At 37.5% G+C, this 19,379-nt stretch overlaps 1 protein-coding gene across 1 annotated transcript in view; it reads left to right on the forward strand.

Annotated features, from left to right (window-relative positions):
• Positions 1-254: 254 nt before the first annotated feature.
• Positions 255-19,379, forward strand: part of LOC132028394 (teneurin-2-like) — an 83,864-nt gene continuing 64,739 nt past the window's right edge. Inside the window, exons 1-2 of the mRNA XM_059417316.1 lie at positions 255-406; positions 10,360-10,659. Coding sequence (XP_059273299.1) covers positions 10,434-10,659 — 226 coding nt within the window. The 5' untranslated portion in view covers positions 255-406; positions 10,360-10,433. The remainder of the gene's footprint in view (positions 407-10,359; positions 10,660-19,379) is intronic.

Raw genomic sequence — 19,379 nt, forward strand, 5'->3', positions numbered from 1 at the left:
TGCTTTCTCCTCCTCTGGAATTCTGCTGCTCTCCTTGGTATTGAAACTGCACTCCATGGTAGGTGAACTTGGTCTTGGCTGGATTTCTTGTTGATCTTCCGGGGGAGGGGCCTGTTGTAGTGATTCTCAAGTGTCTTTGCCCCAGGCGGAATTGCACAGCCCTTATCAGGGGCCGGGGTGAGTAATCCACTAGGTTTTGTTTTCAGGAGCTTTTGTTCCCTGAGCGCTTTCCCTAGAGTTCCGGAGGACGGGAATACAAATGGCGGCCTCCTGGTCTCCCGCCCGGAGGAGCCGAGAGCCCAGGGCCCCACTCCTCAGTGCGCCCTCAGAGAACAGGGCCCAGTTACTCCCGTCTGCCTGACCTCCGGCCTTGCTCCGAGCTCACCGAGCCTGCGACCGGTTCAAGGTAACACCGAGCTGTGAGCTTACTGTCGGCTCTGTCTCTGTAGCCGGCTTTCCCGTTCCAATACCCGCAAGCTCTGCGACACTCAGACACCCCCGATCCTTCTGTGACCCTGCGGGACCTGAGGCCACGCTGACCCCGTGTGGGCCTCACCCCGGTTTAGCCTCTGGAGCGATGTCCCTCAGCGGAGCAGACTTTTAAAAGTCCTGATTTTGTGCGCGGTTGCTCTGCCGCTTGCCGGGAGCCGGCCCCTCCCCCCGGGGTCTATCTTCCCGTCGCTTTGGATTCACTTCTCCGCCGGTCCTTCCTTTCAGAAAGTGGTTGTTTTTCTGTTTCCAGAATTGCTGTTCTTCTTCTCTTCGATCTGCCGATGGATTTTCAGGTGTTTGCAATCTTTAGATAAGCTATCTAGCTGATCTCCTGCTAGCTGAAGTAGTCTCAGCCTGCTACTTCTCCGCCATCTTGACTCCTCCTCCAAATAGGGACAGTTTTATGTCTTCTTTCTGCTCTTTAATTTCCCATTCATATGTCATTGCACTGGCTAGAAGTTCCAGTTTTGAATAAGAGTGAGGACAGCAGACATCCTTGCCTTGTTCTCATTCATAGGGAAATGACTTTTGTTTTCACCATTAGTGTAATATTTGCAGTTTTTTGGTTGTTAACTCTTTATCAAGTTGAAGAAATTTTCTCTATCCCTATTTTTCTGAGAGTTTTTATCATGAGTAGGTGTGGGTTTTTGCCATATGTTTTTTCTACATCGATTGATATTATTATGTGATTTTTCTTCTTTAGCCTGTTAATATGGTAGATTACACTGATTGATTTTATAATGTGAGAGCCATTCTTACACCCCCAGAATAACCCTATTTTGTTATGTTATATAATATTTTTATATATTGCTGGATTTTATTTGCTAATGTAAGGATATTTGCATATGTATTAATGGTGAAATACCGGTCTTCAGATTCATTTGTATTTATTTACTTGTTTTTGTTTTTTGGTATTGACTTTGTCTCATTTGGCTATTATGTTAATAGTAGCTTCATGAAATGAATTGTCAAATGTTCTCTCCTCTTTATTTTCTGGGAGAGATTTTGTAGAACTGGTATTAATTCTTCTTTAAACATTCAATAGGATTCTCCAGTGAAATCATCTGGGCCTGGAAATTTTGTGTGTGTGTATGAGTTTTAAAAATTGCAATTTAAATTTCTTTAATAGTTACAAGATTATTCAAATGCTCTATTTCATATTGGGTGATTTGTGATACCTAGTTGTTTGAGAAGTTGATCCATTTCATCTTAGTTTTTAAATTTGTTTTTGTGGTTTTCTTTAACAGTCTTGTTCATGTCATCAGGGTCTCTAGTGATCTCCCATTTCATTCTTGATACTGGTAATTCGTGTCTTATTTATTTATTTATTTATTCTTTTTTAAGCTTGCAAGAAATTTGTCAATTTCATTGAACTTTTCAAAGATAAAACTTGTCTCATTGCTTTTCTGTATTATTTTTCTGTATTCAGTTCCACTGAATTTGGTCCTTTATTATTTCCTTCCTTCTTGCTTTGGGTTTTTTTCATTCTTTAGATTCTTGACATGGAAGTTTAGATTATTGATTTGAGGTTTTTCCCATTTTCCAATGGATGTTTTTAGTTCTGTACATTTCCCTCTGGACACTACTTTTGCAGTTTCTCATAAATTTTGATATATTTTTATTTTCCTTCATTTTAATGTATTTTTTAAATTTCACTTGAGATCCTTCTTTTACTCATGAATTACTTAGAAAAGGGTTGTTTAGTTTTCAAGTGTTTGGAGATTTTCTTATTATTTTTCTGTTACTGATTCAGGTTTGATTCCAATATGCTAAGAGAACATACTCTGTATGATTTCAATTCCTTTAAAATTTTTAATTTTTGTTTTATGGCCCAGGCTGTGTTCCCTCTTTTTTTTTTTTTTTAAAGATTTTATTTATTTATTTGACAGAGAGAGATTACAAGTAGGCAGAGAGAGAGAGAGGAGGAAGCAGGCTCCCTGCTGAGCAGAGAGCCCGATGTGGGACTCGAACCCAGGACCCTGAGATCATGACCTGAGCCGAAGGCAGCAGCTTAACCCACTGAGCCACCCAGGCGCCCTGTGTTCCCTCTTGATATATGTTCCATGGATACTAAAATGGAATAACACCCTTTGTTGGGAAGACCCTGTTGGTTGATGGTGTTTTGGGGATTCTTATATATCCTTCTTTATTTTTTATCTAATTGCATTATCAGTCAGTGGGACTCCAGTGTTCAAATTTCCAGCTGTAATTTTGGATTTATTTTTTTTTTTTTTTAGTTCTATCTTTTTTACTTAACATATTTTAGAACTCTGTTTTTGGTGCATACCTATTTAGAGCTCCTGTTTCTTCATGGAGGATTTATCCTTCTATCACTATATATTTTCCTTCTCTGTCTCCACTAATTTTCTTTCTGTAAAGTCTACTTTATATGGTATTAACATAATCCCTCTTGCTTTCTTTAATGTTTGTATTAAATATAATTTCCTTAGTTCTACTTTCAGTATGCCTACACTATTATATTTAAAGTGACTTTCTTAGTGACAGCATAGAGTTGGGTCATATTTTTTAATTTAATTTTTAATTTTAATTTAATCTGCAGGTCTCTGTTTCTTAATTTGTGTGTTAAATGGTAATATAATTATTGCTATGTTAGGGATAAGGCTGCTGTTTTACTTTCTGTTTTCTGTTTATTCTTTCATTTTATTTTTATTTATTTTTTTAAAGATTTTATTTATTTATTTGGCAGAGATCACAAGTAGGCAGAAAGACAGGCAGAGACAGAGGGGGAAGCAGGCTCCCTGCTGAGCAGAGAGCCCAATGGGGGGCTTTATCCCAGGACCTTGAGATCATGACCTGAGCCGAAAGCAGAGGCTTAACCCACTGAGCCACCCAGGTGCCCCTCATTTTATTTTTTATTCCTCTATTTTCTTCTTACTTTCCTGTGGGTTATTGAACGTTTTTTTGAACTCCAGTTTGATTTATCCACAGTGTTTTTGAGTACATCTCTTTGTATAAATCTTTTAGTTGTTACATTATGCCTACATATCTTATCATAGTTAACTACTTTCATCACTTTACCAGTCTGAGTAAATTGTGGAAATCCTTCCTCCTTTTATCTTACTTTACCCTCCCTAATCATAATAGAATGTTGTAAATATGTTCTCTGTATACATTCAGAACCTCATCAGTGCTGTAATTTTTACTTCAATCACCAAAAATAATTTAGAAAGCAGAAAGCCTATTGTGCATATTCATAATTTGCTTACCATGTTTTTTCTTCCTTTCTGATTTCTCCTTGTATTATTTCTGAATTTTCTCCTTTTATTGTTTCCTTTCTGTTTTAGAGAACTAACTCTTTAATCTTGTAGAATTAAGTCTTCTGTTGATAAAGAATCTTAGTTTTCTGTTTGTTTCCAAGCATTAAAATTTTTTGTTTTGTCTTTTTTTTTCTCTTTTCTTATCTATTCAGTATCCAGTATAGTTAACATACAATGTTATATTCATTTCAGGTATACAATATAGTGATTCAACAATTCCATATATTACCTAGTGCTCCTCAAGATAAGTATACTCTTAATCCCCTTCACCTATTTTATCCACTCCCCCCACCACCCCTCTGGTAACCATCTGTTTGTTCTCTATAGGTAGGAGTCTGTCTTTAGTTTCTTTCTCTATCTCTTTTTTCCCTTTGTTCATTTGTTTTGTTTCTTAAATTCCATGTATGAGTGAAATCGTGTAGTTTTTGTCTTTTTCTGGTTTATATTGCTCAGCATTTACTCTCTAGATCCACCCATATTGTTGCAGATGGAAAGATTTCATCCTTTTTTGTGGCTGAATAATATTTTCCATTACATATATACATACATACACACATTCCATTATATGGTATGTGTGTGTGTGTGTGTGTGTGTGTGTGTGTGTGTGTGGAATGTGTGTGTGTATATGGCATGTGGATATGTATGTGTGTGTGTGTATATACACACACACACATATATAATGTTATATGAAAATATATGGTATATATGATGTATATACGTATATATACACACCACATCTTCTTTATACATTCATCTATCAGTAGACATCATTTAGGTTGCTTCCATAATTTGGCTGTTGTAAATAGGGCTGCAATAAACATGGGGTGCACAGATCCTTTCAACTTAGTGTTTTTGTATTATTTAGGTAATACAGTTGCTGGATCATAGGGTAGTTCTATTTTTAACTTTTTGAGGAACCTCCATATTGTTTGCTACCGTGAGCAAATCAGTTTGCATTCTCACCAATAGTTAACAAGGATTCCTTTTTCTCTACATTCTCGCCAACACTTGTTTGTTGTGTTTTTGATTATAGCCATTCTGACAGTTGTGAGATGTTACCTCATTGTGGTTTTGATTAACATTTTCCTGATGGTGAGTGCCGTTGAGCATCCTTTCATATGTCTGTTGGTTATCTATATGTCTTATTTGGAGAAATGTCTGTTCATGTTTTCTGTCCATTTATAATTAGACTTTTTGGGTTGTTTTTTGTTGGTGGTATTGTTTTAGTGTTGAGTTGTAACAATTCTTTATATATTTTAGGTACTAACCCTTTGTCTGATATGTCATTTGGTAGGTTATCTTTTAGTTTTGTTGTTTTTTTTTTTCCTTTGCTGTGTGGAAGTCTTTTATTTTGATGCAGTCCCAGTAGTTTATTTTTGCTTTTGTTTCCCTTGCTTCAGGAAACAAATCTAGAAAGATGTTGTTGGGGCTGATGTCAGAGAAATTACTGCCTGTGCTCTCTTCTAGGATTTTTATGGTTTCAGGTCTCACATTTAGGTCCTTCATCCACTTTGAGTTTATTTTTGAGTATGGTATAAGAAAGTGGCTGAGTTTCATTCTTGTACATGTAGCTGTCCAATTTTCCCAGCACTATTTGTTGAAGAGACTGTCTTTTCCCCTTGCATATTCTTGCCTCCTTTATCAAAGAGTAATTGACCACTGACCATAAATTATAGGTTTATTTCTGGGCTTTCTATTCTGTTTTATTGATCTATGTGTCTATTTTTTTGTTTTAAGAAACTTTTTTTTTTATTATTTAAAGAGAGAGAAAAGGGGGAGACAGGAAGAGGAAGAGAAAGAATCTTAAGCAGGCTCTACATGCACTGTGGAGTCTGATGTGGGGCTCTATGTCATGACATTGAGATCATGATCTGAGCCCAAATCAAGAGTCAGATGCTTAACCAACTGGACCACCCGGACACTCCTCTATGTGTCTATTTTTGTGTTAATACTATACTGATAAATTAGCTTAGTATTTTTCCTCATCTGAGTTGCCATGTTTCCTCCTTCATTGTATAAGAATAATTTTACTAGATGTAAGATTCTGGATTAAAACTTCTTTTTTCAGCATTTGAAAACCGTTGTGCTATTTCTTTCTTTCATGGTTTCTGATGAGAAATCCATTTTCATTTAAATTGCTTTCCTCTGTAGGTAAGATGTTATTTTTCTTTCACTGCTTTCAAAATTTTCTTAAACTTTTCAGAAGTTTGACTATATGCCTTGTTATGGATACATTTGGATTTACCCCATTTCGTGTTTGTTCAGCTTCTTAAATGAGTGGTTTTATGTCTTTTGCAAATTTGGATGTATTCAGCTGCTTCTCAGCCCTCTCTCTTCTTCCTTTCATTCTGAGAATCTGACATAACCATAGGTCATTTGTTATCATTCTACAGGTCCCTGTGACTCTTTTTCCCTAGGCTATTTTTTTTTTTTTATCTGTTGTATAGTTTGAGTAATTTCCATTGTCCAATTTTCAAGTTCACTTATTCTTTCTTGTATCCCTCCATTCTGCTCTTGAGCCCATCTATTGAGTTTTTCATTTTAGTTATTTATCGGTTCTAAAAACATACCTCAGAGTCTCCTTTACATTTTTATCCATTTACTGACATTCTTATCTTTTTTATGAGTGTCTAGTTTTTCATTTGTTTTAAGTGTGCCCATAATTGCTCACTGAAGAGTTTTATGATGGCTGTTTTAATGTCTTATGTCAGATAATTCCAACATCTTGTCATCTCAGTGTTGGCATCTATTTTTTTTTTTCCCATTCAGTTTGAGATTTCGTAGTTCTTGGTATATGACAGGTTGTTCTGTTGTTGTTGTTGTTGTTGTTGTTGAAATTGAGACATTTTGGGTATTACAAGATTCTATGTCTTACTTAAGTTTTCTGTTTTAATTGGTTTCCTCTGACACTGCTCTGTCAGAAGAGAAATCCACCTCATTCCTACTAGATTAGAATAAAAGCCCTGGTTCCCCACTCAGTCTCTGCCAATACCTCAGGGCAGGGAGCTCCTTATTAGAAGCTGGTGTGTACAGAGGATGGGGGGGAGTTCTGGTTCCCCAGTTGGCCTCCACTGACACTTCACTTGGTGGTTAGGCTATGAGTGCCTCGTTAGCCCCAGTGATACCAATATCTAGTGACCCTGACAACTACCAACAAGAGGCAAAATGACTGGTTACCACTGGAGATAGTGAAACTCCTAACTCCTCCTATACCACTCCAGCAAAGGAGAGTGGCATCTTGTTTTACTACTCCATGGGAGTGGAAGTCCAAGCTTCCTATTAGAAGAAGATGGCCTCGTTATTTTCTGGAAGAGATGAAAATCCTGGCTCCCTTCTTAGCCTTTCCTGAAACCACTGTTTGAGATTGGGAGGCCTTGTCACCTCAGCAGCTTGGAAATCTAGGCTCTCCACTTGGCTTTTGCTGGTGACGGTGGGACTGGGACTATAGGTTTTTCCATGTTGTTTGGCTAGAGGGAGATTGTTACTCTTAAACATTTTCTTTCTTGTTATACTGCTTCTTTGTTCGTCCTTTGGCTAGAGGAAGCCTGCTTTTGTTGGAGCTTTTGTTGTCTGCACCTATTGATATTTCTGGGTTGCCAGTGTCTTTAGCTCCAACTCTGAGATATATAGGGCAAAAAGAAATCTCAGAAACTTGCGTGGGTCCTAAAGGCCCTAGTTGATCTGCTCTCTCTTTCCACCTTTCATATTTTTCTCATATTTGTTTTATATATAATATCCAGGGGTTTTAGTTGTTCCTAGTAGGAGGAATAAATGTTTATTACATCTTTCTGGAAGGACAAATTTCTGGACTACCCGAATTTTCATGATAAACTGGAGATCAAGATTGTAATATAAATTCTCCTATTTTGTCTTTTTTATTCTTGAAAACTAATTTTTAAATAACAAGGAGTCTAAGTGCAGAATGTCAACAATTGCCAACAAATGTCAACATTGCCAACAATCAGGGTACTCTGCTCAGTTCATTAAAAAAGTAGCTTTCTCTGACCAAGATTTTGCATTTTTTTACCTCATTATATATAAACTTCTATCATTTGTCCAGAGATGACATTGCTGACAAATTTAACTATCAAGGGAATAGATAAAAAAGAGGAATTTAGTAAAAAAAGAAAATCACTGGACAACCAAATTAGATGTCAAAATGTCTATCCACTATAGGTCTTGTACTTTATGAATAGGTAATAAGCCTTTAGGCCCCCACTTAGAACATGATTTTTTAAAAATGTATGAAATAAAATCACATACCCACACACAGAAAGTCAGCCCACTTTCTAAAGCACAATTCAAATTAAAGGAGATATAGAATTTTATAAGTCAGGAACACTAAAAACATAAAGTAAAAACTTACAGTGAAGCAGGAGAGAGAAAATTATAAAATTCACTCAAAACACCCAACTTCCCAAAGAAACACTGTGGCTCTTCAGTGTTGGTGTACACAGTCTTATATACATTTAATAGGGGGTGAAGGTCTTCCTTTATCTGTGTGTAGTTCAGTATTGGTATTTATAATTAGAATTTTGAATTCTAGGGACTTATATTATTATTGCCACCCTCTGTCTTATGCACATCTGTAACTACTTAGTTAAGAAAAAAATTTTAATTATTTTAGAGGAAAAAAACCTATTTCTTATAGAGTCCCTACCACATGTTAGACAACATATTAGGAGCTTTACCACAGTAACTGTTTTAATTTTTATGAAAAGTTTATGAAGTAGATTCTGTTATGTTCCATATTCACTGGTTGAGAAATTAAATTTGGAAGTCCAGGACTAATTTTACAAAAACTCTGGCTAGTCAGTAACCCTGGTAAGGTTGGCATCCAGTTAAGGTTTCAGTGGTCATGCTCTTAACCAACCTGTAATATGAATTCTAAAATGTTGAGATCACATGTTGTAAACTAGGAAAGGTGACTTTTGGCATCTAGTAATTGCATTAATGTTAATACTTGGATTAGCTGTGCAGTAGCAAAAATTTCCAGGTCAACACTGAGTATTTGTGTCCTTCAAGCAGGTCCTGAGATCCTGACTCATAACTCGCAAAGATGCTTCTCAGCCTCCTGAGTCAGGAACTGTACGTTCTAGGAAACTAAAGATTAGCTCTTTTATGAATGATTATGGTAGCAGTTCCACTGTGCTTGATGTCCACAACAGGTGTACCCTCTCTTTGATTGCCAATTTTCAAACAAAATTGTCCATGATTATGAGCAGTACTTGAAAAAGTGTACAAGTAATATAAATCAGGAGGATTCATGAGATCCAAAAGGGACTCTTAGTATAAGAAGACAAGGGAAGATAACTTGGCTTCTGCCATCTTGAGACAGATGCCATGCACATTGCTTTGCATACAGGCTAGTTATTTGGTTTAAATAGGCATTCCATTATAATGTGGTAGATGGCCAAAGAAGAGCAGAGGAGTTCACCACAGATCTGCTCACCAAATATTTTCTGACATATTGAGAAGGCTCTGGGTTGTATTTTCCATTTTAATTAAATTTCCTATTTGTCCATTCTGTGTAGGCCCTGGCCCCATGATCCATGCTATTTTGCATGGCCTGTGAAATCAGGAAGAGCCCATCATTTGAAACTTGGAGGCATCTAAGTGATTTTGTTGTATTTGCTAGGCAGAAGGCTAGTGTTTTCTGAGTTTGGGACACACTTTCAGACTCAGGGTGTCAAGTGACAGACTGAGGGGCTCTCTGGTTGCCAGTTAATATGTTAAAGAGGTTCTTTTCCATCAGTTTACCCATTACATTCAGTACTCTTCCCCATTTTTCTTTTCAGCAGTGGATAGCCCAACAGTGAAGCCCAGTAGGCTCAGGTTGGTCATCAGGTGGTTGTTCCTGTTAGACCTCTTGTGAGCAGGATCTCCTGTTGGTAGGTGACCAGGGAAGGAGCCACCTGTAATTTCAAGACACAGATTTGCAAAGGAAAGAAAACTGATTAGGAGTTTTCTCAATATAAATAAAGAAATAAAATCTTAAATATCTCAAATAAGTAAGTAAAATCTTAAAAAACAATCGGAGGAAGATTGTTTGCATGTCAGGAGTGGCTTATGTTACTATTCTCCAGACCCAGCTAGGCAATTTTATATTAGCCAGATGTGACTTGGTACCATTGCAAAGCTTTAGTAGCATATATGTGTGCCTCTGTACAACTTTCTTTTATTTTTATTTATTAAATTTTGATATTTGCTTTACCCCAACTTCTCTATAGCAAAAAGAGAGTGCAATTAAAGTTGGGTAAAATCAGTTTTGCTTTGAACCACTTCATAGTAAAATCTTGTATTAGTGACAGACTTATGTCATTTGTATACATATAAGAAAATCAAAAGATGAGTTATTTTAATACTTTTTTTTCTCAAAATGTATTAACCAGCCAAATAATTAATTTACTGTATCCAGTTGTTCTATTGAAGCTGATTGTTTAAGTATGCATTAAACATTTGCAGAAGAGATTGTGCACTACTGACCAAATTTCCTTTTCATGTTTTTATCTGAGTCAGAGCATGAGTCAGAACTGAAGGCAGCATTTTTTATAATCACAGTCTTGTTCTTTTTCTTTGATGTTTTTAGGTGGCAAAGTGACAAGTGCCAAAACTCAGGCCTCACTTTTCTGAAAGTGTCGACTTTCTGCCAGACCCAGAATAATGGATGTGAAGGACAGACGACACCGGTCTCTGACCAGGGGACGGTGTGGCAAAGAGTGCCGCTACACAAGTTCCTCCCTGGACAGTGAAGACTGCCGCGTGCCCACGCAAAAGTCCTACAGCTCCAGCGAGACTCTGAAGGCCTATGACCACGACAGTAGGATGCACTATGGAAACCGAGTCACAGACCTAGTTCACCGGGAGTCAGATGAGTTTCCAAGACAAGGTAGGTAGAGCTGACCCCACTGACTTGCTCTGAGCCTCCTTACATTCTTGCACTATTGCGCGTCGATCACTGAGTTGGTAAAAACTGAAAGCAAAGCTTGCTGGCATCATCTGCCCTTTAGAGTTTAGTTTAAGACAACAATTCTTTTATCGACCCATAGCAGAATCCTGTGGGAATGACAGAAGTGCCTCTTTTGTCCTGAATGCTGAATTCCTTGACAATTTGGTGGTTGTTTTGGAGCCCCACAATAGTAGGTTTTGATAAATGTAACATAAGGCAAAGCTTTCTCTCGTAAGGGGTATTCCTGAGACCATTATGAATCCCTGTCCCGAGGAACACAAAAGTATCTGTGGTTTTTAAACTATTTTTCTTGAATCACATACACAGACCTCCAAGAGCTCGAATTTCTACTATTTTACGCATTAAGCTTCTCAGTCAGATTCTCTTTGAACAAATGGTATATTGATTAAAACCTATTTGAACCTCCCCTATCCTGTGTAATATATAATTTCTTTCCTCTTCAGATGTGGTGTTAATTTTGTGTATGCATTTGTCTTTTTGTATTTCAGAGCATAGGTGAACTGATGTATATTATTACCCAATTCCACATATATCATTCTCCCTGTTACTTTCACCAAAACTTATTTTTCTTTCAGTATTTTGATTTCTTTGGGGAGGAGGATATTTTTCTCAAGCACTAACAGTTGGCATTCTCTTCATATCCAATATCCATGAAGAAGTTTTTTATCACTTGTCAAGGGTTGCTGTAAATGTATGGACATGTAGACTAAAGCACAAACAGTGCTGAGAGGCAGTATGGCAAGGTTGACTTGCGAGGTCCATGTCTTGTGCTTTGTGTACCAGCCATGTGTGATTTACATGAAAAGCTTAGCAAACTTACAAGAGAATGCACAGAAATACAGGGAATGAACTGGGAAGTGTTCACTCTTCCAGTGCCAAGATTCCAAGCCCTGACTGCTAGGTTATTGGCTCATTTGTTTGTAACATTGATTCTTTATTTCTTGTTTCATGCTCCTGTTCCTGAATATTGCAACTAATTCAATTCCTCTTGAGATACTTTAGCTGTGTCTCAGTTCTTTCTGGCTCTATAACAAAATACCATAAATTGATGGCTTATAAACAATAGAAACTTATTTCATATAGTTCTGAAGGCTGAGAAGTCCAAGATACATGTACTAGCAAATTTAGTGTCTGGTGAGAGCTAGCTTTCTGGTTCGTTGACAGCTGTCTTTCTCTGTGTCCTCACATAGCTGAAGAGGATGGGGGGCGCTCTCTTAATTGTCTTTTATGAAGACATTAAACCCATGACTCAATCACTTCCCCAAAGCCCCACCTTCAAATACCACTGGAGATTAGGTTTCAGTATAAGATTTGGCGTTGGGGTGGTGGTGGGGGTGTAGGAAATCACAAACATTCAGTTGATAGCAGCTTGGAATTCCATTCCTGGTGGAAAACACCACACACAGGTGGAAAACACCACACACATGTATTCTCTATGCGCGCGTGCATGCGCATGCACAGACACACACAAACATACACATCTGTAGTCCATTGTTTATTATAAAAACATGTTCTCCTATGCTCCCAGTTAGCCTAGCTCCGAATTTTATACTTAACAGTGTATTTTTTAAAAATCAGCAGAATACTAAAAAAATAAACATTTTAAAATTATTTTTAAAAAATTATACTTAACAGAATATTTTTTAAAAATCAATAGCTAAAATACTATTTCTCCTGCAGTTGTAGAACCTTGCAGAATACAGTTTTTATTTAATCTACACTCTCCTGTTCTGAGTTATCTTCATGTAAATAAAACATACTTCAAACAGGGGGAGGGTTGCTTGAAAATTGTTCTGTATCAAATGTCTTTGATCTGTGAGTAACTTCAACAGTTGTTTTACTTCACTGCGTTCCTCTCCTGACCCCAAAGTGTATGAGTGAGAATTGGGCTTAATTAATTAAGGGAGTGTTTAAATTTCAAATATAAAGTATTAGGACACTTGTTATTTCCTAGAGTGTCACTAATACAAGGCTCAAATATTTTGAAAGGTGATGCATGTTCAGCAAGGTTGAAAACCTTTCATTTTCTACTAGATTTTTGGTTTTATTTACAGTGTTGCTGCATACATTTTTGTTTCTTATGATTTTCTGCTGAAATGTTGAGCCTTCTTCCTAAGTCTCTTAAAGGTGCATCCTGGTTTCTGGATCATTGTGCACTGAACTGTAGATCCCAGATTATTGTTGAATTGTGGATTGTCCTGTCACCTTTTCCCTTATTAATATTTACATAAAATGAAACTGAATGCTTGGGATTTTATGTTCAAATATACCTTTTTTCTTCCTGTTTAATCTTGTTCCTCTCCATTGATAATAATGGAAGTTGCTTGGCCATATCAAACCCATAGCTTTGCAATTAACAATTCACACATGCCGTGTGTTGTTATTGAGCCCAATGTGTTTGCATGAATTAAAAACTGCAGGCCAAAAGTAGAAATGAAAAGGCATTGGAAAGTATTTGCATATGCAAGTGCAGTTCCTTCTGAAGACATCTATGAATTTATGCATGAAAATGTAGTCAGAGTCTGAGTGGATCTACTTTGATGGGTTCTAAAATTGAACTCAGGAAGTAAATAAGCACATATTTAAGGAGAGGAAGAGCAGGAGATACAATCTGGCAAGCATCATAGTCAATGTGAAACTTAGCCACCACAGAGAGGGTTAAAACAAATTTTACTCTCAGGAATAACAATAATTTTTAAATGTCATGCATTTTCCATTTTATTTTCTTATTCATGAAATCAAAGAGCAGGATCATCTCAGAACTTATTAGCCTAGAGGTACATTAGCAAGGATCATAGTGGGATCATCTCCTGTGGTATTCTTATTTAAAACCCAAGACACTGATCATAAAACAAACATGCTTCTCACATTCAAGCAAGTTTGGCAAACACGGTTGGATGACTCTCCAGATGCTCAGAGTGGAAATGAATTGCCAGCTTACTAAAAGTGATGTGGGGCCAGGGTCAGACCCTGTCCAGTTCCCCTGTAAGTATCTGCAAGTATCAAATGTTGAGAACCTGCCAGATCCCAGCAGGAAAGAGAGGCTGAGTGTTCCCATGGGAAGCTTATGGAAGTTCCCATCAAATTATACCTTCTTTGCCTGCTTTCAACCTAGGATCAGCCTCTGCTCCTAAGAAGAGACAATGCAAATTACCTGTCTGGCCTCTATTATGCTGGATCCTCCTGGTGAGAAGGGAGAAAATTGCTGACCCTAGGTCTGTGGCCATTGGAGTAATTAGTAATTAGTAAATGACTAATGCTGCACTGAATAGCATCCTAGTGGTCTGAGAGTTAATGCACCTGACAAAAGTGACCAGTAGTCTAATCCCCGGTCAGACCCAGCCTCAGTCTAACGTGTGAAATAGATGCCACTTTGAATAATGAAGGTCAGGCAAATGCCCAGGCAGATTGTATAAGCTTGTTCTTGGGGACCCTGAAGTAGGGTATAGAGCAGTGTGATACACAGGACATTCCCCCATGGCTTGCGAGCCTCAAGTTAGATTTGAACTCTGCTTTTGTATTATAATGTGTCTGTGACTCTGGTCTACATTCCGTGTTTCACTAGGATTAGTACACCATTTTCAGATGTAATTAAACAAGAACAACAAAAGAATAATGGCCAACATCCATTGAGCACTTTCTATATGTCAGGTGTCAGTCTAAGCATTTTGCTTATATTAACCCAGGGGAATATTCACAACAGAGTTGTGAGGTGGGTTCTGTTATTACCCCTTTTTGCCGGATAAGGAAACTGAGGCACCAAGAGATTAAATAAATCATTCCAAGGCCACAAATACAGGAATTGGTGAAGACAAGTTTTAAATCCAAAAAGTTGAATGCAAGAGATGTGTCTTGAACTTGAACTACTGTGTTTGATCCCCTCCTGAATAAATAAATAAACAAAAACAAGCCATTAAAGCCCACGTCACAGGCTATGAAGTTCGGTATATAAACCTTTATGGCATCAACTTCTTTAAACACTTCTTACTGTAGGAACTGCACTTGTTAACTTGAATGTCCCATGAGCACTACCACCAGCACTGCTGATTTCAATTCCTATGCCCACCCGTTCGCCTCCATTTCCACAACTGTCTCAAACTCCCTGCAGGCATTTCTACCTACAGTAGTTCTCCACAGCCGCGACTGTAGGAAAAAGCTCCTGCTGTCAGAACGTGTGCCAGGCTGTCACACCGATTCTTTGCCTTCCCCTCTAGTCATCACCTTTTCCCACAACCTCTCAACCTGGAACACTAACCAAGAAAGGTGTTACTATCTAAATGATATTGCTCAGGTAAGCAGAACTGACTGGCTTCTGTGCCAGGCAAGGCCCAGTGGGCCAGAGAGTTCAGCCAGGCTTCTCATGCCTCAAAAAGCCCTTCTTTCCAGTTAGAACTGCAAGTCTCTGGAGAGGGGGCCAAGATTGAATTCTTTCTCTGCACCTCAGGCTGTCTCTTTGGGTCAAGGTTGAGGAAAGAGTTGGGGGAAGATTGGATTTTTGAAAATATGCTTGCTTCAGTTCCCTCAATCAGTTCTAGCACAGATACAACTTTCACCAGCACTTTGATGCACTTAAAAAATACATAAAGACATACACAAACACGCATTTTAGGCTACGTTTGATTTTGGTATTTCATAAATCAGTTTTCACTCTTGTCATCTTTAGAATAATTGAGGCAACATGTTTTACTCTGTATAATCTGGCCTGGCATAAATTTAACCTGTGCTAGAAACTCATGAACCACTATAAGCTAAAGTGTTAACTATAGTCATTCAATCAATATATATAAGAATTGGTGAAATAAGAATTGTGAGCATTCCACCTATATCAGAGTCTTAAAAAACTTACTTTTCCACTGTACCCAAAGCAACAGTTGGAAGGATTCTATTTTGAAAACCACAGCCATTTACCTACAAAGAACATCTTTTGTTTTAGTGACATTCAAGTTTGTCCGGTCAGTGTTTGGAAGGTTAAAAAGTACCTTGAGGAGATTACATTTAATTTATTCTCCCACCTCTAGGCAGGACTTCTTTTCATAACTCAACTGAGAATAACCCGCTGCTTCTAATTCTTTGGTTGTGTTGTTGATGTATTATTCTTCCTATTCCTATTCCTATTATTATTATCATTATTATTATTTTAAGAAAAAGAGACCTTACAGTCTTTCAGTGTAATATGATCCATTGTCTCCTTGCTGGCTAACTTGAATCCTTCTTGCTTCATTTAAGAGGCATATAGGAAAGCAGTTAAAAATGCAGAACCAGGGGCGCCTGGGTGGTTCAGTGGGTTAAGCCTCTGCCTTCAGCTCAGGTCATGATCCCAGGGTCCTGGGATCGAGCCCTGAATTGGGCTCTCTGCTCAGCAGGGAGTCTGCTTCCCCCTCTCTCTCTGCCTGCCTCTCTGCTCACTTGTGATCTCTCTCTCCCTGTCAAATAGATAAATAAATAAATAATCTTAAAAAAAAAAAAAAAGAATGCAGACCCAAAGGTCAACAGTCTGTACCCCAGTACTGATATGTTGCATGGGTGTAAGCTTGATCAAATTCTAGAACATATGCCCTCTGAATCTCATTTTCTCTCTCTGCAAAAGTTCCCACATTATAGTTATAGTTGTTTCTATGATTATGCATTTATCATGGTATGGATGCTATCTTTCTTTTAATAAGGGCTGAATAAATGCTAGTGGTTTTCATCATTGTCATTTTAAGTTTGTTGCCAGCACAAGTGGTCAACATTGGCTCTCCACCTCTCCTAACATTGTATGCAAGAGAATATTTTTTCCTTGGATTAGTTTCTTATGACTCACAAAAATACTGACATCTTCAAATCCAGAATTTTTCTTCCAGTTGTTGATAAAGTATATTTGACTCCCTGTGCACCATACCTTTTGCTACCAAAGATGAACATAACTCACATATTATTTCCCTATTTTTAGAAAAAAGGAAAGATACCATCTAACAACTGTCAGCCAATGCCAACACATTGTAAGAGAGTTGCTAGTCAAACAACTTTACAAGTAAACAAAGAAAAAAGATCAGGAAAAAAAAAAATGCTCTAATGTAGTGTCAATGGATACAGACTTGTTTTAAAGATGTGCACTTTATGCATAAAAATAAATGTAAATTTTAAGGCTCAGTTTGATTAAGGAAAGGTTTTATCCTTATAAACTCTGGAGAAAATTAATCCGTTCTCATCACTCTATAGGTAATAACTTGGAGTCCTTGCCACTTAGTCTTCTTTGGATTTTCTTTGTTGTATTCACTGCCCTTCTGGTATTAAATCTATTGTCAATTCTGCATTCTACTCTGAATCTAGAGTAGAATGAATTGAATTTCTTTCCATTTCAGTAGAATATCTGAATTTCTGTCTTTCTTTTTTTCTTTCTTTCTGTTTTTCTGAGATTCTTCTCTAGTTTTGCCCTTAGCCCCACTTTCTTTTCTGTGGCACTTTCTTTATAACAGTCCATTTCCTATAACTTGGATATTCAGTTTTTACTTTTCAAGACTTTTTCAGTTACAGGTGAAAGTAAGATAATATTCTGACTGAAACAAGCTTATGCAAAATATGTGATGCCTTATCTTACATCACTGGAGGATCTAACAGTACATCTGGACCTACATGTACCATCTCTTATTTCTCATTTTTCTGACTTGGCTTTGTTCTTTGGGGAGATCTCTTTGAAGATCTCTGTTGTTAATCCTACTCTCACAGTCTGTGCCCTCTGTAACATTGTTGGCAAGGGTCAGATCCAGATAGGCCTGACAGGGGGCACATGCTGATGACTCTGTCACTCTGACTTTTCTTGGCCATGTCTTTGACTTAGGCCTGCTCTGTGCTTGGAGATATCTTATGGTGAGTACCTTCTAAACTAGATAGAATGAATTCTGTATTGGAAAGAAAGGCTCTAGTGTTAGAGTGGGTGAGGAATACTGATTGGCCTCATACAAGATGATCCTAATCCTGCTGATACTCAAGTCTAACAAAATGGTATTTCCAAGCTCCATTTCTACTTTTCTAACTGCTCCTGGAGTATGTATTCTTAAGTAGTCCAGTAGAAAACTTAATTGTCTTTTCCTCAAAATCTGTTTCCATTTTTATTTCCTAGCTTTTGGTCTTCCAAGAAGACTCTTTTTTCTTTATATTGATGTTCATCAAGTTATGATGGTTATTCTTTCTTAATTTATCTTTTGTCCAAGTTTCTCATTTCATAGGAAGCTTCCAACATTTCAAGACTGAACAACTGCTTCACCATTTAAATTCTCTCCTTCCCTTAGTCCTTCCCCTGCCCCCCCTTTTTTGTATCATAGATAATCTTGAATTTCTAAAACAATTCCCTATTTTTGCCCCTTCATTCAAATTAATCTAAATGTATTTTGGGGTATCCATGAGACAACTATATTAAGTTATGATGTATAGCAAAGAATAAAGCAAACACAGTCTTGTAACTACACAAACTTGTTATCCTAAAAAGAAAAGATTTAACAGACATGTAACTAGGTGTATGTCTGATAAACACCAAAAAGGGAAAATACCATGTGATTCTGGAGAGGCATCTAACCAAGTATTGTGCATCAGGAATGTCAGAAATCATGACATCCTTTCATACACTTGAAGGATGAGGAGTTGGATGATCAGATTGCCAAAAAATTTTCAGGCAAAATATATAGAATGTGCAGAGGTCCAGAGATGACAAATTTTGGTTGTTCTAAGAATCTGAAAGAAGTTCAAGTTAGCTGAATGTCGAGTGGGGACAAATGAGCTAGAATGGTAGGATGAAAGTGGGTCATGATGCTTTTTGAGGAGATAATGCTGGCTTCAGTTTATGGAACATATTGCAGGGAGAGTGAGGTAGGTTAGGAGAGTGTGTTTCATGGAGACAAGGGAGCTTAGTAGTCGGACTTGGAACGATGGATTTGAAAATGTTGTTAAGCCACAAAGATTGTTGACTTTTTAAGACTCTGTACAAGTGGAGGCATATATATATTGTTCTGGGACTTTTAGGCATTAGGAATTTTACCTTTCTGATGCTGAGTATTTAAAGAGCCAAGAAAGGTCAATGCTTGTAATTAAGCCTTTAAATAGAAGTGCATAGATTGTTAGTTCAAGTTCTCCTGGAGTGGTAACATATGCCTGAGTATAAAAATATAGCATTGTTACAAGAGTTTAGATTTTTTTTCCCCTCAACCTTATTAGTTTCCTGTCTATGTAAAGAGTAGCATTCAGCAAGAAAAATACAGGTAAAAGATTATGTTTTATCTGTCTCTTTTCTGTGTGACCACAGTACCTTGTTCATTCTCTATTATTGGCTTAGGAAATCAGAGACTCTGCATGTATGTGGGCAGGGAGGATTAATGTTGTGTGTGCCAGTGAGTGTGTATTGTATTTCTGCCGATTGGTAGCTTGACTAGCAAAGCTGAGGATGTTTAGAATGTGGGGTCAATACTTTCTGGCAACTGATGGGAGAAGCATGAAGATTCAAGGACTAAAGTTTCTGGTTATGGCAACTGTCTCAGTGTTAGTGCTCGTGACTGGGGTTTGAAATAGAGGACGAGCTGGTTTGTGGGTAAAGATAGGACAGCAAGCGTGGACCTTTTGAGTTGCAGGTGCCCTTAGGCCATGCACATGTAGATATCTAATAGGCA

This window comes from Mustela nigripes, chromosome 12, assembly GCF_022355385.1.
Source record: "Mustela nigripes isolate SB6536 chromosome 12, MUSNIG.SB6536, whole genome shotgun sequence".
In the NCBI taxonomy this organism is placed as follows: domain Eukaryota; kingdom Metazoa; phylum Chordata; class Mammalia; order Carnivora; family Mustelidae; genus Mustela; species Mustela nigripes.